Below are 18398 nucleotides of genomic sequence, written 5' to 3' on the forward strand. Positions count from 1 at the left end.
AGGTAACAGGATTTATTCTCTTTACTCAGCCTTCCTTCTCCAGGGCTACCTTCTTCTTATAAGCCTGTTCATGAGTCAGTCCAGGCTACAGTCCCTGGGTTCAGCTCCTGTGGCCGTTATCCTCTTTCAGCACCTCTGCTCACATGTGCTCCTCATCCCTTCACTTTCATGCCCCCAAATGCACTACCGCAAATACAAGACTGGTGTGTGGTAAGCAACTTTAAAGTATTGGGGAAAAGATAGACATATTTCCACATAGCACCAGACAGGAAACCATTTAAAACTGAATATTGACTTCTTAAAGATAACTTTTACTGGCTGTTTTGTGCCCTAGGCCTCAGCCTACTGCCAGTTTTGCCAGGTTCTGCTCCTCATGCCAAGAGCTCTGACCTTATATTTAACCCCTCTTCTCTTGGTTCCTGGGATCCTTAGCCTCTTTCTCTAGACTGCACTCTGGAGAAAAAAAAAAAAAAAAGTTAAGTTCTTCTTTTTATTTGCAAAGCGGTTTCATTCTCAGCCCTTATTCCAGACTAGCCCCCAGATCCATCTTGCCTTTCACAAAAGGTTACTGTTGGATAACTTTTATAAACAAAAAAGTCTTTGGTCCCTGATCTCCACCCTTAGCTAAGCAAAGAGACAGCAAAAACAAAGAGAGAGATTTTCCCTTAATTGGAAATTCGCTGATGATATCTGGAAAAGAAGAAGATTCAAATTCTTGAGTGTGATTTTTTCCAATTACAACAAACTCAAGAGGTAATTTTCTGTCAACCTGTCATAGAAATCTTCTACAACGAACATGCATTCTTTAATAAAATATAATACAGTAAATATTACTTTAAAAAGTAAGTGTTGCTTATGGATGAATGTCTCCAAAGTGCTTCAAGTTCTTATTTAAGAACCTACCCCATTTGTCAGTTCTGTTCCAGTCTGGCTCCTTGCTTTAAGGTCTCCTTTAACCTTTCCTTTTCTCTCCCTTTCTTGCTCTCTTGCTTCCTGTTTGAATCTTACAGAGGTACCAAAAAAGCATATGAACTTAAAAGGGAGAGAAAAGACAATATTGGCTCTGAGGTAAGGAGATTCTCACAAATTTAAACTCTGCTTGCTGTAGACGAAGATTATACAAATGCCTTTCTTAATCACAAGTTTTTATTTAGATGAAACTAAGCTGGAGTTGTTACCAGCGGCAAATCCATGTGGGTCTGCAACAACCTCAATTCTTGCCTCCTCGGAAGAAATAATTTGACTGAGGGAAATAAGGCAGAAGGAGAGACTGAGGAAAGTTTTAGAACAGGAGGGAAAATTTATTATAAAGCTTTAATGTGAGAATGAAAGAAAGTACACATGGAAGATGGCCAAGTGGGCGACTTGAAAGATCAAGCACATGGTTTGACCTTTGACTTAGGGTTTTATATGTTGGCATACTTCTGGGGCCTTGTGTCCCTTATCCCCTGATTCTTCCCTTGGGGTGGGCTGCCCGCATGTGTAGTGGCCTGCTAGCAGTTGGGAAGGGAGCACGTGCAGTATGTTTACTAAAGTTATACGCGTGATCACTTGAGGCATTCTTCCCTTACCAACCAAATGTTTCTGGAAGGTCATATGCCAGTTAGACTCTACTATTTTGCCTCCTAGTACACATGCTTGAGCCCACATGCCCAACTCCTGAGATCATATTGGGAAGCTGCTGATGATCAGTTTTGGGTTTTTCTATCTATTGGGAGACTGCCTTTCCCTGGTTCTGGCTGTGACCAATTATTGTTTTAGAGACTACCTACTATTGGAGTAGGTAAATAGACAGACATGAGCAGGGCAGTAGAGACCCCCCAGCCCACCAGGAATGTCAGGCGACCATCAGGCGATGATCAGTTGGTTGTTAACTGTTTGTCTGAAATACTGTCTCTCCTGTCTCTCAGAAGTTGGGTGAGCGGGCTCAAGCATGCACATTATGAGGCAAAATGGTGGAGTCTAACTGGTATATGACCTTCTAATAACATTTGGCTTGTAAAGGAAGAAATGCCTCAAGTGAGCATGCATAGGACTCCACTGCACATGCGGCCCCTCCCAAGTGGTAACAGGCCACTGTACATGCAAAGAGCCCACCCTAAGGGAAGAGTCATGGGAGAAGGGTCACAAGACCCCGGAAGTATGCCAACATATAAAACCCCAAGTCAAAGGTCAAACCCTGTACTTGATCTCTCAAGTTGCCTGCTTGGCCCTCTTCCAAGTGCACATTAACTCTTTTTGTTCCTGTGCTAAAGCTTTTTAGTAAACTTTCATTCCTGCTCTAAAATTTGCCTCAGTCTCTCCTTCTGCCTTATGCCTCTCAATCAAATTCTTTGTTCTGCAGACCCACATGGATTCACCGCCAGTAACATACTTTGATGCCATGTGACTGGGATATAATCTGCTGCTAACATACTTTGGTGCCATGTGACTTAAATACATTTCCCAGTGATAAGACACCTCTCCACTTCACTTTATTTGGTCGGAGGCATGTAACCTCTACACTTTCTGTTCTTTGGCTAAAGGTGTTCAACCCCCATATGCAGTTTTCGTCTCCCTTTTCACTCTCCTGCTTACTAACCAACCCCTAGAATGATTCCTCTCAGCCACAAATGGCTCTGCTCCCCCTGGCTGATCTCTCAGCTCACCCTGATGGGTGTCTTTCAGGGGTGGTGGGAAGATTCCTGGGGTCCACACTGATTAGAACTGAAACATTAAAGGCGCTCCTGGACAGGAGGCTCATGAGAGTGGTAGCGCTAAAGCCTAAAACTGTGCGATGTCTGAGGTTTCTTCAGCTTATTCAACTAAAATTGGCTCTTTCTAAAGAACCCACGCTGCCTATTTTCCTGTTCTCTGTGTGTGTGTTTTGAAATGGCCTTGTGCACCTGCCAGAATGTACACCTTGGAGGCAAGTCTGCCTTTAGTTACACTTCACATGCCATGTGACTTCTTAAACACACATTCCCTGTTATTTTTGCACCCAGAGCTCCTGCCACGTTTTCTTGGCAGCAAAAACATGATCTCCTCTGTGGACATCCCCTGAGATTTATACCTGTTTTTAACCTAAAAACTCAGATGACCTCCAACCCTTCTCCTGTCTTCTGGCACATTGCCAGGACAGACACTAATTGGAACCCCAGCTGTACCAGCTCCTTATGACTTACCATACACTTTTCATTGCTGTTATGCCACAGGGCCAAGTATTCCAGTGGCTTTTGAAGCAGTTTGTCTGCCTGCATAGGGCCTCACTCTGTTGCCCTTTGAGGAACTCACTTATTTGCTTTTTTTGAGTTAGCCCTGCTTTGGGAGGAGGAGAAATCCTTCCTTTGCCATTTGCAAGTTCTTACCTCAAGCCCCAAGTACTGCAAATTTCCCTCCATTAGGTCAACAGGGCAAATAAACTTTACCCTCTGGAATCCAAGGGCTGCTGTTTTTTCAAGCATTTGAAGGCTTTCCATGAATATTCCTCTCACTTCCTTCCACTTCCTCCTGTAGCCTCCATTTCTCTAATCACTTCCAAGTCCTTCTCAATATGCATCAAGACCTTCAAGTTCATATTCAAAGGGAGGGAAGTCCAGCCCCCTTGTGGCAGTTATTTATAAAATAGGCTTCTCATCTCCTTAAAGATCATAAGATATGGGAATCAGACAAAATAGATAATAATATTGTTGCTAGAATGCTCTGAGCAAGACTCACTATAAGGTTATGGAGATGAGCATATAGGCTGGCCCAATACTGTGGGCACAAGAGACTCTTAGAACAGAGATGAAGGTTGGTCCCAAACTAACAAATTACAATTAAAATAAAGATGAAAGGTTAGGGGTATACAATAAGACCGGTTATTCCAGAACCCCAAGGGTGAACAGGGTGCCCACTGTTCACTCTAGTATCCCCTCTGTGTCCTTTCTCTAGTATCCTCTCTAAACTGGTTATTCTAGTTAGCAATTCCTCTAATGTTTTATCAAGGTTCCTAGCTTCTTTGCATTGGGTTAGAACATGCTCCTTTAGCTCATTGTAGTTTTTCTTCTGAAGCCTACTTTTGTCAATTCATCCATCTGATCCTCCATCCATTTCTGTGCCCTTGATAGAGAGACATTGCGATCATTTGGAGGAGAAGAGGCACTCTGGCTTTTTGGGTTTTCAGCAGTTTTTCATTGACTCTTTCTCATCTTCATGAGTTTGTCTAGTTTTGTTCTTTGAGGCTGCTGACCCTTGGATGGGGTTTTTCTGGGGGCCTTTTTGTTGTTGTTGTTGTTGTTGATGATGATGCTCTTGTTGTCGCTTTCTTCTTGTTTGTTTTTCTTTCAGTAGTCTGGTCGCTCTTCTATAGGGCTGTTGTGGTTTGCTGGGGGTTCACTTAAGACCCTATTCATCTGATTTGTTCCTTTGCTGGGAGATGTCATTCAAGGAGGCTGGAGAGCATCAAAGATGAGTGCCTGCTCCTTCTTCTGGGACTTCTGACCTCAAGGGGCACCAACCTGAGGCCACTAGGATTGCTTCTGTATATGGTGTCTGACAACCCTTGTTGGAGGGTCTCACTCAGTTGGGTGGCATGAGGAGCAGGACCCATTTAACGAAGTACTTTGTCCCTTGATGGAAAGAGTGCGTTTTGCTAGGAGGAAACTGACTCATCTACACTGCCCAAATTCCTCAGAACTTACAAGGAGGAGACGCTAAGTCTGCTGGTCTGCAGAGACAGCAGCTATCCTTCCCCCTAGGGGGTCAGGCCCAGGGCGATCTGAATTCTGTCCCTGAGCCTCTGACTGGAGTTATTGGAGATTCTGGAGGGAAGCCCTGCCCACTGAAGAAGGATGGTTTGGGGTTAGGTCTGAAGAGGCACTCTGGCTGCAGATTGCCACAGTTGGTGTGTTGGGCTGTGGGGACAAGTATTAGGACCAAGTCATCAAGCCTCCCTGGCTCCAACAGGGGAAAAGCACAGCCCAGAGCTATAGAAGTGGGTGTTGCCTTTCCCTGCCCAGGGACCTTAGTGTGTTAGGCAGTTGCAATTCCCAGTGCTGGCTGCTGTCCCTCCCCTAAGAAGTTCAAATGGCTTAGACAGCAGGCAGCTGCAGCTGGTGCTGCTTACCCCACCCCCCAGGAGTTCAGTAGGCTTAAGCAGATTCCTGCTGAGAGCCTATAAGAATCTGCATGTTCTGGGGTTGGAACACTAGGCCCCAGTGGTGTGGGTTTGCAAGTGGGATCTTCTGATCCATGGATTGCACAGTTCCATAGAAAAAGCACAATTTCCCTGGCTGAGTAGTGCACTCACTCATCGCCTCCCTTGGCTGGGAAGTGGGGATTCCCCTTCCCCATGTGACTCTCAGGTGGACCACTGCACCACACTGCTCTTCCTTCTCTCTGTAGGTCACACCAGCCTTCTGATCAATTTTGATGAGAGAACTTGGATACCTTGATTGTCGGTGAAAGAGTCACATGCTTATTATGCTTTTTTTTTAATAGGAGCCCCCAAACTTCAGCTTCTAGTCGGCAGTCTACTGTGATTCTTAATAATTTTACAACTTTCCTGCTTTTTAAAGCCTTTAAGTTCTGGGTAAGGCCTGGGGACTTGTAAAGTTAGCCATGCCCCCTAGCTATGCTGGAAGGAGTCAAGCCTTATTTGCACTTCTTTCTGGTGTCCTAGGCTCCACACTTAGCACATAATTAGAATCACTTACTTACCAGGTTTTTCACCAAAAGTAAAATTGTCTAACAGTTAACAGTGTAACATATATTTACAACTACTGGAAAAACAGTTTTACATGCAAGGATGCAAGGTGTGTAAGGAATGTAGAATGTGCTTTTGGTAAAAGATCGTAAGAAGGCATGGGAATGTGGATTTTTTTTGGCCTAATTTAAAGGGTTAAAGAATTGTTTTAAGCTAGATAGGATAAAGCTAAAGATTTGGCAAAGTTGTGGAAGGTTTGTGAAAGATTAACCTTGTAAAAGAAATTCTGTATGTGAACATATTAGCTAAAATTAAAGGGGTATTATTCAGTTCATCTGTAAATTGAACATTGGAACAAAAGCACAAGATGAATTTCTTAGAGCACTGTTCTGCTATTTGACAGAAAATTGTAAAGGGTTATAAAAGTTTTATAAGAATCCTACCTTATGGTCAAACTGATTAAGACTGTATAGATGTGTCTACAAGATTTTATTAAGAACTGGGTTTGACATCAATAGTACACTAATGCAAAGGTAAAATCTGGCTTTGTTTAGACTGTATTTCTATAAATGTGTTATTAGTGTGCATTTCAAAGTTACACAAACCTCCTGTAATTCTGATATAACTTAGTATATGTTATGTTAAATTATTGTGTCCCACAGAGGTAACACATTTCCTTTTCAATTTTGTCTTTGACTCTTGCTGCCCTAAGACTTTTCACAGACAATTGTTGTCTTGTTTTAATCCTCTTTAAAATGTGGTTTTATAATCAGCTATAGAACTTTAACGGTTGCTCTCAAATGCAGGTTTCTGATAACTTTGGAGATTGTGACATTAGAATAGAGGAAAACACTTTCAGAACTCTCATGGAGAGCTAAAATGTTCATGAATATCAAGCAGAACAGGACTGCATGCAGTGAACAAACAGAAGACTGAAATAATCCTTTAATGACTTTTTGCTTAAAATGTTGCTGATCCTTTTTTTCAGAGTCAAGAAAACATTTCTTTTGAGCTATTTAGAGCTTTTAACAATTGAGTACAGTATACTCTTATAAATAAAATTTGGAGCATATTAGTTCCTCTCTACCTGGTTTCTCAGTAATTTGGAAACTATTCGTGAATATTCTTAACTTATAACAATACAGTTATTTTTATAAGTGCAATAAAAATCTGTTTTCTTTTGTAATAGGACTCAATTAGAGCCACTAGTTATTTTACCAAATCTTTGACTGGAACAGCATGCTTTCTTTTAAGGAATCAAATGTAACTTAGAGAGCCAATAAAAGTCGCTTGTGAAAACTGGCCTCATACCTTGTATACACAGTCCCTGTACATGGTGACTAACCTGTGGTAAGTAAAGAATGTCACTTTCTGACAGGCCCAGGGACTCCAAGTTATCTTGAGATCTCAAGAGGAGAGGAATTTACCCAATTCATATGGTATTTGATGGCATCCACCTATGGCTGGGCTTAAGGTTTTAAAAAGTCTTATCTGAGATTTCTTATGGAACAAAGTTCCATCAAAGCCAATTTTAAAAGGAGCTTATATGGCAAATATTCTTGCTGTGCTTTATGCAAATAATCAAGCCAAGTATAATAAAACTTAAGCTTATTTTGCAAAACAAATCAGTCTTATCATGATTTGTTTTTAATACAAATGAGGACAGGAGACAGAAAAATTATGTTTAAAAAAATATAGTATACCTATTATTAGACTCTAGATTCAGCCAGTTGTTTTTGAGTTTTTGTCTGCAATTTAGACTAATCCTGCTTATTCTTCTGAATCAACTAGTGATCTCTGCCTGCAGCTCAGAAGAAACAAAAGGGACGGATAACGCAAAAATGTGGATCAACACTCTAATTCTGGGCACATATTGAAATCAGCTAGCAACCCCATGCACCTAACTCTTAGCAGGCATGACTACAGCATGTTGGTAGCCTTAGGATTTTTTGGAGCTATCTGCAGCCTATTATTTTGGTTTGACATTCTTCCAAATAATAACCTGATTTGTCTCCTCTTGCCTTCAGGCCATCACGCTCCAAATGATTCTCAGTGAGGGCTATCGTCCTCTCAATATTCAAGAGTCACCCTTTTACAGAAAAACCCTAGACTACCTATCAGTGGGACACGACAGAGGCACAATTCTGCCCCTGTCTCCCTTGGACCTAGCTAGATTCCACTTTCACTAACCCATGGAGCCATCCTGCCCTGACAGCTAGCAAGAGTCCAAGACCCACAGAACCACCACCACCAGCCCCGTACTATCAGAAGGAAAAAGGAAGCAGTTACAGAAGACTTATTTTCATTCATTTTCCCCAAAGAATTAGGGTCTTGAACTCTTGATGGGGGAAATGTTATAGTAGGTAGTCAGGCAGACATGAGCAGGGCAGGAGAGCCCCCCTGACCAGGAATGTCAGGACACCATCAGGTGATGGTCAGGCAGTTGTTAACTGTTTTGCTGACATAATAATTAGTCACAGTTGGCACCAGGAAAGGCGGTCTCCCTATAGACCGAAAAACCTGAAACTGGTGATCAGCATCTTCCCAATAAGATCTCAGGAGTTGGGTGAGTGGGCTCAAGCATGCACATTAAAAGCAAAATGGCAGAGTCTAACTGGTATATGACCCTCTAGGAATATTTGGCTGGTAAGGGAAGAATGCCTCAAATGAGCATGCATACAACTCCAGTAAACACACTGCACATGCAGCCCCTCCCAAGCGGTAGCAGACCACTGTGCATGTAGACAGCCCCGCCCAATGGAAGAATCGGTGGAAAAGGGACATAAGATCCCAGAAGTAAGCCAACATATAAAGCCCTAAGTCAAAGGTCAAACAGTGCGCTTCATCCCGCAAGTCACCTGCTTGGCCCTCTTCCAAGTGTACTTTACTTCCTTTTCTTCCCACTCTAAAGCGCTTTTTTTGAGACAGAGTCTCACTCTGTTACCCAGGCTGGAGTGCAGTGGCATGATCTCAGCTCATTGCAACCTGCGCCTCCCAGGTTTAAGCAATTCTCTTGCCTCAATCTCCTGAGTAGCTGGGATTACAGGCACCCACCACCACGCCTGGCTAATTTTTTGTATTTTTAATACAGACAGGGTTTCACCGTGTTGGCCAGGCTGGTCTCAAACTCCTGACCTCTATTGCTCTACCCTCTTCGGCCTCCCAAAGTGCTGGGATTACAGGCCTGAGCCACCGCACCTGGCCTCTAAAGCTTTTTAATAAACTTTCACTCCTGCTCTAGAACTTGTCTCGGTCTCTTCTTCTGCCTTATGCCCCTCAGTCTAATTCTTTCCTCTGGGGAAGCAAGAATTGAGGTTGTTGCAGACCCTTACAAATTTGCTGCAGGTAACATGCTTTGTTGTCTCATGATTTGGATACATTCTGCTACTAACAGTGTCTGGATTTTACTTAGCACCTACAGAAAAAGGGGATTGTACATATTATGGATCTCTGAGGGGTGGCTTCATATGTTATATTAATTCAAAACATTTTGGTAGAGCAGACAATGCATGTACATTTTGAAGTTTTAGAAAAAGAATTTCAGAAGTCTTGGCCTACAAAACTCACTACCTAAACTAGATCTTTAATAAAATAGTATGTTAAAACTAAAATTAGGCTTTTAAAATTTTTCTGTTAATATCTGGAATAAAAAAACTTCAAATTCAAATAACGTGTATACTTTTATGAAATATAAACAAGCTTACAATATTACTTAGATTTTTGGTTCCTACACTGGATAATACTGCCGCCTTGTGGCAATGATAGACTACTGAAGCTTTTTAAAAAATAGTTTTAAAAACTGTATTTTCCCTGATGGTGTATCAATTAAAGTGGATTTTTGAATGTTTGATGGAGCCAGTCTTATTCTGAGTTTCCAAGATGGGGCAAATTGTTCTAATAAGTAACTTTAAGCAAAAATATATTTTGTGTATGTTCCCTTAAAAACACAAATGCATTATGTTCAAACCAAATATTATTTTAAAATAACAAAAAACAAATATCTAAATAGTCTTCAACGCATGTAAAGAAAATGCAAAATAAACTCGTTAACCAATTCTAGGTTATGAAATTGCATTTTTCTAACTTTACTTATTAAAGACATCCACCAGAAACCTATTACTTGCCTCTTCCTCCAAGAAAGCAAAAGACAAACTTCATCCAATCTCACAATAAATTATGCAAATTGTTTGATTTTGTAAAGTAAACAGCAAAATTACCTCATCTCTTTGCCTGAATTTCAGAAGAAAACAAAATAACTGGGTTTTCCTTGTTTTGTCTGGACTTTTAGCTGTGTGACCTATGTCAACTTACTTAACCTCTCTCGATCTGTTTCTTTACTTGAAAAATAGGGATAAGACTATCTCCTACCCCATTGGATTGTTATGAGGATTGGGTTAATACAAGTATTCCTTAGAACCATGCCTAACACTGCAGAAATAATTCACTAAATATTAGCTCTTGTTTTTATTATAAGGTAGATGAAAAGCAGCAACATACCTACATCTAATTTGTATTAAGCTTGACATAATTCTGCGATGTGATTTGATTTGCTTGTCATGCTAAGAAGATGGGCTCTCTAGGTACACTTTATAGCTAGCATAGGCCTAATAGTGATTGGGCTTTCTAGTTTAAATTGAATGTTTCTATCTATGGGATGGGCCTTGGATACCCATCCCCATTCCTCTGTTTACTACACGTGGGGAACTGAGTTAACTTAAATTCCAGTTTATTGATAAAATGGGGAACAACAGTACATACATCACGGGGTTATTGTGATGATTAAGTGAGATAATACATATGTAAAGCCCTTAGCACAGCTGAGACTTAGAACAGCCTCAATCAAAGTTCTCTGGTATATTTAAAAAATAAACAATATTCCATCTGAAACAATATTAGAACCAGTTATATAATATACATTATTCAGGAAGTAAGCCAGCAGTTAAAATGATGGGAGAATGAATCCTGCAGAAGGAAGAGGTAGAAGGACAAAATACCTGACCTCACAGACAAGAGGATGGAGAATGAGTAGAATGTGTTTTAAGAGGCAGGACAGAGTAATAATAAAAAGCCTGGAAAGATAGATCTGGGTCTGAATTCAGGCTCTCCACCAACTTTTACGAATCCTTGGGGAGGTAACCAAATCTTTTGAGTCAGTTTCCTCAGAATTGGGGATAATAGTGTTGATATGGATTAAATAAGAAAATGAATCATACATTCCACTAAGCCTAGGCCATAAAAGAACTTAGTAAATGTTAGCTGTAGCTATTATTATTACTATTATTTTTGAGACAGAGTTTCACTCTTGTTGCCCAGGCTGGAGTGCAATGGTGCGATCTCCGCTCGGCTCACTGCAGTCTCCACCTCCTGGGTTCAAGCAATTCTCCTGCCTCAGCCTCCCGAGTAGCTGGGATTACAGGTGTCTGCCACCATGTCCAGCTAATTTTTTGTATTTTTAGTAGACGTGGGGTTTCATTATATTGGCCAGGCTGGTCTAGAACTCCTGACCCCAGGCGATCCACCCGCCACGGCTTTCCAAAGTGCTAGGATTACAGGCGTGAGTCACCACGTCCAGCCTAGCTATTATTATTTTTAAAGACGTATTATCTGCATTCCAGACTTGAGCACTTCACTGGGACTAGTTTCCAGTGTAAGTGAAAAATCAGGACGGAAATAGGAATTGAATTATTTGAGGAATGGGATGTAGGGAAAGGGAGGGGAGTTGGGGCAAGTTTCTTTGAATTGGCTAAAACAGCGGGGACTCTTGGGAGTGCCAAGCATAAGCTCTGAGACTCTTTCCAGCCTCTTGCTTCACCATTTTAAGCTCTTAAGAGACGATGAAATAAAGTGGTCAAGCGAGCCCTGCTTTGCCCCTCCCTCACCACGCGGGGGAGCACGTAGGCACTTTGATACCGGCATTGTGACTTCAGCACTATGATGCAGTGACCATGCAAGGGCAGGCTGGTGGTTATACTCCTCCAAGATCATTTTCTTCTTCCCTTTACTTCCCCGCTTTCGGCAGGGAAAGGCCAGATGACAACCTGAAACTCAGCCAAGCTTGCAGCTGTGGTCGCTGGTGAAGTCAACTCCAGCAAATCGGAGGCATTAATAACCTTCCTGAGGTGGTCCTCTCTTTTTCCAATTCCCACCTTGATAGAGGGGTATCTCAAAGTGGGCGAATCAAGTTGAGAAGAACTGGAAACAGCCACAGCCAACAACCTCCCACCACAGCACTACAGTTAAGGGATCCTGTTCCATCAAGATAGCCATCAGCCAATCAGTTGTCTGCCAACCCATCATCTGCCACCCCATCCTTAGTCAACCAAGCAGGAATCAACAGGGCATGAACCAATCAGGCACGAATCAATCAAGTTTATCAGATTCGAACCAAACCGGCATAAACCAGCCAAGCACAAGCTCACTTGGTATGAACCAAATGGACATGAACCAACAGAGTGCAAGCCTACATGAAATGAACCAAGTGGACACGAAACAACCAAGCATGAGCCAAGCTGGCATGAGGCAATCAAGTACAAGCCTACCAGACATAAACCAACCTGGCATGAAACAACCAGGCACATGGCAATTAGGTAGGAGCCAACCAGATATGCTGCAACAAGAACTGAGCCAACTAGTCCTGAGCAAAGCAGGCATAAGCCAACCAGGCCCATCGCAACCAGGCCCAAGCCAATCAGGCCCCAGCCAATCAAGCATGAGGCAAGTAGGCACGAACCAATCAGGTATGAGCCAACCAGTGGTGGGGCAACTAGACAGCCAGTCCGGTAGGAGCCAACCAACCACGAGACAAGTAGGCACCAGCCAATCAGGCACAAGCCAAATAAGCCTGAGCCAACCAGGCGCATGGCAAACAGGGCTGAGCCAACCAGTCCTGAACCAACCAAACATGAGTCCACCAGGCATGTGGCAACCAGGCATAAGCCAGCAAGTCCCAAGCCACCCAGACATGAGTCAACCAGGCATGAGTCAGCAAGTCCCAAGCCACCCAGACATGAGTCAACCAGGCATGAGGCAGCAAGTCCCAAGCCACCCAGACACAAGTCAACCAGGCATGAGTCAGCAAGTCCCCAGCCAACCAGTCATGAGGCAACCAGGCACTAGCCAATCATGTAAGAACCAAACAGAGATGGGCCAACCAGGTGCAAACCAATCAAGTTTATCAGATTCCAACCAAACAGGTATAAACCAGCCAAGCCCAAGCTTACATGGTGTGAACCAATTGAACATGAACCAGCTGAGTGCAAGCCTATATGAAATGAACCAAGTGGATATGAAACAACCAAGCATGAGCCAAGCTGGCATAAGGCAATCAGGTACAAGCCTACCAGACATAAACCAACCTGGCATGAAACAACCAGGCACGTGGCAATTAGGTAGGAGCCAACCAGGCAGGAGCCAACCAGGCATGTGGCCACAAAGCCTGAACCAACTATTCCTGAGCAAAGCAAGCATAAGCCAACCAGGCCCATCTCAACCAGGCCCAAGCCAATCAGGCCCCAGCCAATCAAGTACGAGCCAAGCAGGCACGAACCGATCAGGTATAAGCCAAACAGTGACGTGGCAACTAGACAGGCGACAGTCAGGTAGGAGCCAACCAAGCATGAGACAAGTAGGCACCAACCAATCAGGCACAAGCCAACGAGTCACATGGCAAACAGGCCCGAGCCAACTGGCCCGGAGCCGACCAAACATGAGTTCACCAGGCATGTGGCAACCAGGCATGAGCCAGCAAGTCCCCAGCCAACTAGGCATGAGACAACCAGGCACTAGCCAATCAAGAAAGAACCAAACAGGCATGAGCCATCCAGGCAGGGGTCATCCAGGCATATGGGAACCGGGGCCGAGTCACCCAGGCCGGAGCCAACAAGAGCTGGACCAATTAGTACTGAGCCAACCAGGCCTGAGTCAACCAGGCAGGAGCCAGCCAAGTGTGAGCCAAATGGGCATGAGGCAGACAAGCATGGATTATTTTCAAATAAGACCTGCAGAGGCTGGAGACTGCCCAGAAATTTTGCGACTGATTAAAGTAAGCCCATTTTTATTACATGGAGCCTCACGGCATTAGTGTAGGGCTGAAAGAGTAAGAGAGGCATAGTTGGGGTTCGAATTCTGCCTCTGCTAGTTATGTGTACATAACCTCTGGTAGTTACTTAACCTCTTTACTCTTCATTTTCTGCATCTAAAATTAAGATTATAACAATATATATCTCAAAAGACTGTTGTTATGAGACAGTAACATAAAATGATTACACATAAATTGCTTGGCATATAGTAAGGGGCTCAAAAAGTTATAGGGGAACCAATTCCTGGAAATTTTAGGGACTGAATGTGTTCTGTTTCCTGGGGAAATTTTAACTTTAAAAGAGTATCTTAGAGAAAAGAAATGCTTACCTTAAACAAATGACCCACCAATGATAGAATTTCATATTTTAGTGGCAAAGATTTTGGAGTAGGAGTCTCATTGCTTCTAAGGCCACACCTACTTGTTGAAACTGATGATCAGCTAACCCAAAAAACAATAGTCACATGCAACAAATTTTCCATACATTCTCAGACAGTTCATTGATCACTGAAGCCCAGCCACAGACAGCCCTCAGGAGCCAAGCAGCTGGGTTACATATTTCTCATTTAAATGTTTATTTGAATGGCTTCCTTGGAAATCATTCCAGTTGATTAAAGGGGATAAAATATCTAGTAGTTCACAGTTACTGTGCTGAAGTTCTGTGGTGCTGAAAGCACTCATTTATGTGATGGACAACCTACACAATTCCATATAAAGCGGTAGACTAAGTTCTTTATGGAGTAAATATGTGGCTGGAGCAAGGCACAGATTATAGATATGCAGACCTCATAAGTGTTTTGTAACGAAAATGTTTTAATATCCTTACTAATATATTTAAATCTTGTCTAAATCAGGCCAAGTTTGTGTTCCCTTTGGAGAGTGTGTTTTAATGGTCAAAATAAAATACCCATAGTTTTCTAGTGAAATCCACCTGTGGAAGTGATTCTAGGCCTGGTTACAGATCTGTAAGAACTGGGTTATCTGTCGTTTTATGGCTTACATTCTATTCCATTTCCACAAATTCTTACATCATTTCTCTAACTGGCATTAATCTGAATGATTAGATAACCTATCAAAATACTATGCCCAACAGATTATTACAGATTCACATTCTTCCAGGTGGTAGAAAACATTTTTAAAAGAGTTTTTTGTAGTTCTAGCATCTGACACCTGGTTGGCAATTAATAAATTTATTATTGAATGATGATCTCTTTACCTGGACAAATGTACTTTTCCTAGCTTTCCAAGCAATGCCCATTGTCATCACCAAGGGAATAATACATCACTAGATCACCCCATTTCAGTGAAACTATCTGTAGGGTTTCTGGCCACATTTACTTTTTAATTTGTCACATGTATCTGATAATACATAAGATGTTTATTGGGAGTAATTTTAATGAGTATTCATTGTGGAAAAATAATAGAAAAGCTAAATTACTTACTGTCTCACATACATGTATATAATGATTAATTGGCTTTGAGTTTTATGTTCTTCTTAATATTTTATGTCCATTTGTCCTAACTCCTGTTCATTGCTAAGTTTGCAAAACAGTCTCTCTTTGCAGAGGAGTTTATTAGAGTTTGAACCACAGTAATTGCTTAGCTGAATATATTGCAGGTTTTATTGACTGTTCCATTCCAAGTATCCTCTGTATGAACTCATTTTATACTCTTCTCAATCACCACATCACAGCATTATTTGGGAGCCTAGTCATTTCATTGCCAGGCAGCCATAACTTCTTGCTTACCAGAATTTCTAAAGCTTTATATTGTGGTGGTCCCTAAAGTGTGGTTTTGGACCATTGGTGAACCACAGATGGTGCTGAGTAGTATTAATATTTTATTTTTCTTCATTGTACAAACATTGAATGCATATTAGGGGAAGATTATACACCAAGTAGTATAAAAGATATAAGGATTCTTGGATTACAGTCTCTACCCTCAAGGAGCTTACAGCGTCTTAGGGGAGGTATCAACATAAATATTGTCCTCCCTGATCAATCCATTCTTTACACAGCAGTCAAAATGCTTAAAATTCCATTGAGATTCTGGCTGTCTTGAGAATAAAATCCAAACTTCTTACTAATGCTCTATGTAATCTGGTCCTTGCTGTTCTCCTGTATTTTAAAAGCTTATTTCCATTAAAAGTTTAATGCAATTCCAGTCAAATTTTCACATAGAAACATTTTAAAAATCCAAAAAAGAAGAGTAATGAGGGGAGATGATCTCTACCAGATATTATAAAACTGTAAGTAATTAAAATACTATGGTAACTAGTGGACAGATAGATCAATGGGACAGAAAGGAGAGCCCAGAAGTTCTCTTAAGTATGCAGTCAGCCTTCTGTATCCATGGCTTCTACATCTGTAGATTCAAACAACCATGGATTGAAAATATTTGTAAAAATTGCAACTGTACTGAACATGTACAGACTTTTTTCTTGTCATTATTCCCTATACAATACAGTATAACTATTTACATAATATTTACATTGTATTAGATATTATAAGTAATCCAGAGATGATTTAAGGTATATGAGAGGATACACATAGGGTATTGCAAATACTCTGCTATATAAGGGGCTTGAACACGCTCAGATTTTGGTATCCTGGGGCTGAGGGAGCAGGTCCTGAAACTAATCTCCCATGAATACAAAGGGATGACTGTAAATGGGGATGTAGTATATGATAAAAGGGACATGTCGAGTCATCCAGGATGGGTTATTCAGTAAGTGCTGTTGGGATAATTGGGAGGAAAAGATAAAGGTGAAATTCTACCTAACTTCTTACACCAAAAAAAGTTGAACAAATCAATTATTAATATTATGATCTTAAAAAGAAAATGAGTGAATACCTTTTGCTTTCCAAGCATGAGATATAAACCGTGAAGGAAAAGAACCTGAATATGTAAAAAACAAAAAACAAAAAACAAACAAACAAACAAAAAACATGATATAGTAAAAAGCCACAATAAAAAAGCCTCAAGTTAAAATGGCAAAAACATCTCACAGGCAAACACCTGAGAGACTTCTCTGTAAAGCCTATGAGCTTCATAATACATAAACTTTATGACAGCTGCCTTGAATGCTCAGTAACATTTTTTGCTTTACTTCCCAGTTTCTGGCTGCATTCAAGGTTACTAATCTGGATAATTGACATTCATATGTGTGAGGTATCAACATAGTTAATCTCTCTAATAATATTTATACATCCTTTTGTTGCATTACTGTTTTAGATTTTGTTTCTAGATGACTGGGATTAAGTCTGACTAACTTTTAACACTGCCCAGGATATCACATGTCAATAAATGTTTAATACAAATTGTATGATGATTATCATCTTAATAATTTATTGCTAAATCATAAACTGAAGGTTTTATCTACTTTGACAGGAATTGGCTGCCTGTGAAAGCATGCTAGATGCAATGGAGTTAACAGCAGCTGGTAAGATACTTTGTGGTATTTTCAGAGCAAGAAAAAAAACACACAGTACTACTTAGATATGTGGAAGCTATTGCTCTTGGTACACAAAGATGACACCATTACTAGCATGTACAGGACATACATTTGATAGCTTTGTCAGAGCTCCACTATTTTATTTTCCTTATTTTTAGTACAAAATTGTTACTTAAGAGCTCTTACACCTTTACAGCTGCAATAGACCAGCTGGTTTTCAGAATGTAAAATGAGGAGCGTTACTGGTCAAAAAAGTATAATTTAACACCCAGTATGTTGGTAGTAGCTTGATACAATGAAATCGATAAAAGCAAAATGATTTAAAATATTTTCAAAGTATTTACTACATGTCGATAGCAAGATTAATAGGATAGGCCAGTGATTTGTGAAGAATTAGAACATTTTAGGGAGTAAATATGAAGATGAAAAGATTATTAATGTATATAAAATTACAAATGGCAAAGACTAGGTGAAGACAGTTATCAAAATCTAGAAGAATTGATGAAGGATAACTCCCTGAAGTTGAATACTTCAGAATGCATGTAATAAACTGAGAACATTCTACCAAGGAGATAAATGGTTTCACTATAATACTGGGTGACAGATTCAGAAGGAAGTTCTGGGATGTTTGTGGAGTCTTTTGCACCATGCCCTAACAAATGAGTCTTAGTGCCTCGGTCAGAAATAGAACCCTGAACCGCATAGATCATGGATCAGTCGTCTTATGTGATGATACTTATGTTCTTATACTTGACAATTAACACCACTAGAATGTTAACTAAATAGTAATTTTGTTGGCTTAAAAGAAATAGTAAGAAATACAAAGTTGAAAGTAATGTACACTCTATGAAAGCAGTACTCAAACTGAAGCAGCATAACAAATTGAGCATCCCTAACCTGAGAATCTGAAATCTGAAATGCTCTAAAATCAGAAACGTTTTGAGCACTGGCATTACACTCAAAGGAAGTGTTCATTGGAGCATTTCAGATTTCAGATTAGGGATGCTCAACTGTTGAGTATATAATGACATATTTTAAAAATCAAAAACATATCAGACATTCAAAACACTTCTGGTCTCAAGAATTTTGGATAAGGAATACTCAATCTGTACTATGTTAAGATAATGCCCCTACACTATTCGTTGTAGTTAGAAAAATACTGCTCAGGGTAATATGTAACAGTCATAACTAAAATACTTTGT

The 18398-nt window shown here is 40.8% G+C and overlaps 1 protein-coding gene across 4 annotated transcripts in view; it reads left to right on the top strand.

Moving 5' to 3' along the window:
* The window catches only part of LOC105483648 (spermidine/spermine N1-acetyl transferase like 1), a 131188-nt gene that overhangs the window by 92736 nt on the left and 20054 nt on the right, over positions 1–18398 (top strand). Inside the window, exons 1-3 of one of the 4 annotated variants that reach the window (XM_071088878.1) lie at positions 991–1068; positions 11685–13706; positions 17133–17184. In XM_071088878.1, coding sequence (XP_070944979.1) covers positions 12006–13706; positions 17133–17184 — 1753 coding nt within the window. In that variant the 5' untranslated portion in view covers positions 991–1068; positions 11685–12005. Of the gene's footprint in view, positions 1–990; positions 1069–11592; positions 13707–17132; positions 17185–18398 lie in introns of those variants that run through there. The other 3 variants (XM_071088876.1, XM_011744613.3, XM_071088875.1) reach the window with 3 other exon arrangements.

This window comes from Macaca nemestrina, chromosome X (assembly GCF_043159975.1).
Source record: "Macaca nemestrina isolate mMacNem1 chromosome X, mMacNem.hap1, whole genome shotgun sequence".
In the NCBI taxonomy this organism is placed as follows: domain Eukaryota; kingdom Metazoa; phylum Chordata; class Mammalia; order Primates; family Cercopithecidae; genus Macaca; species Macaca nemestrina.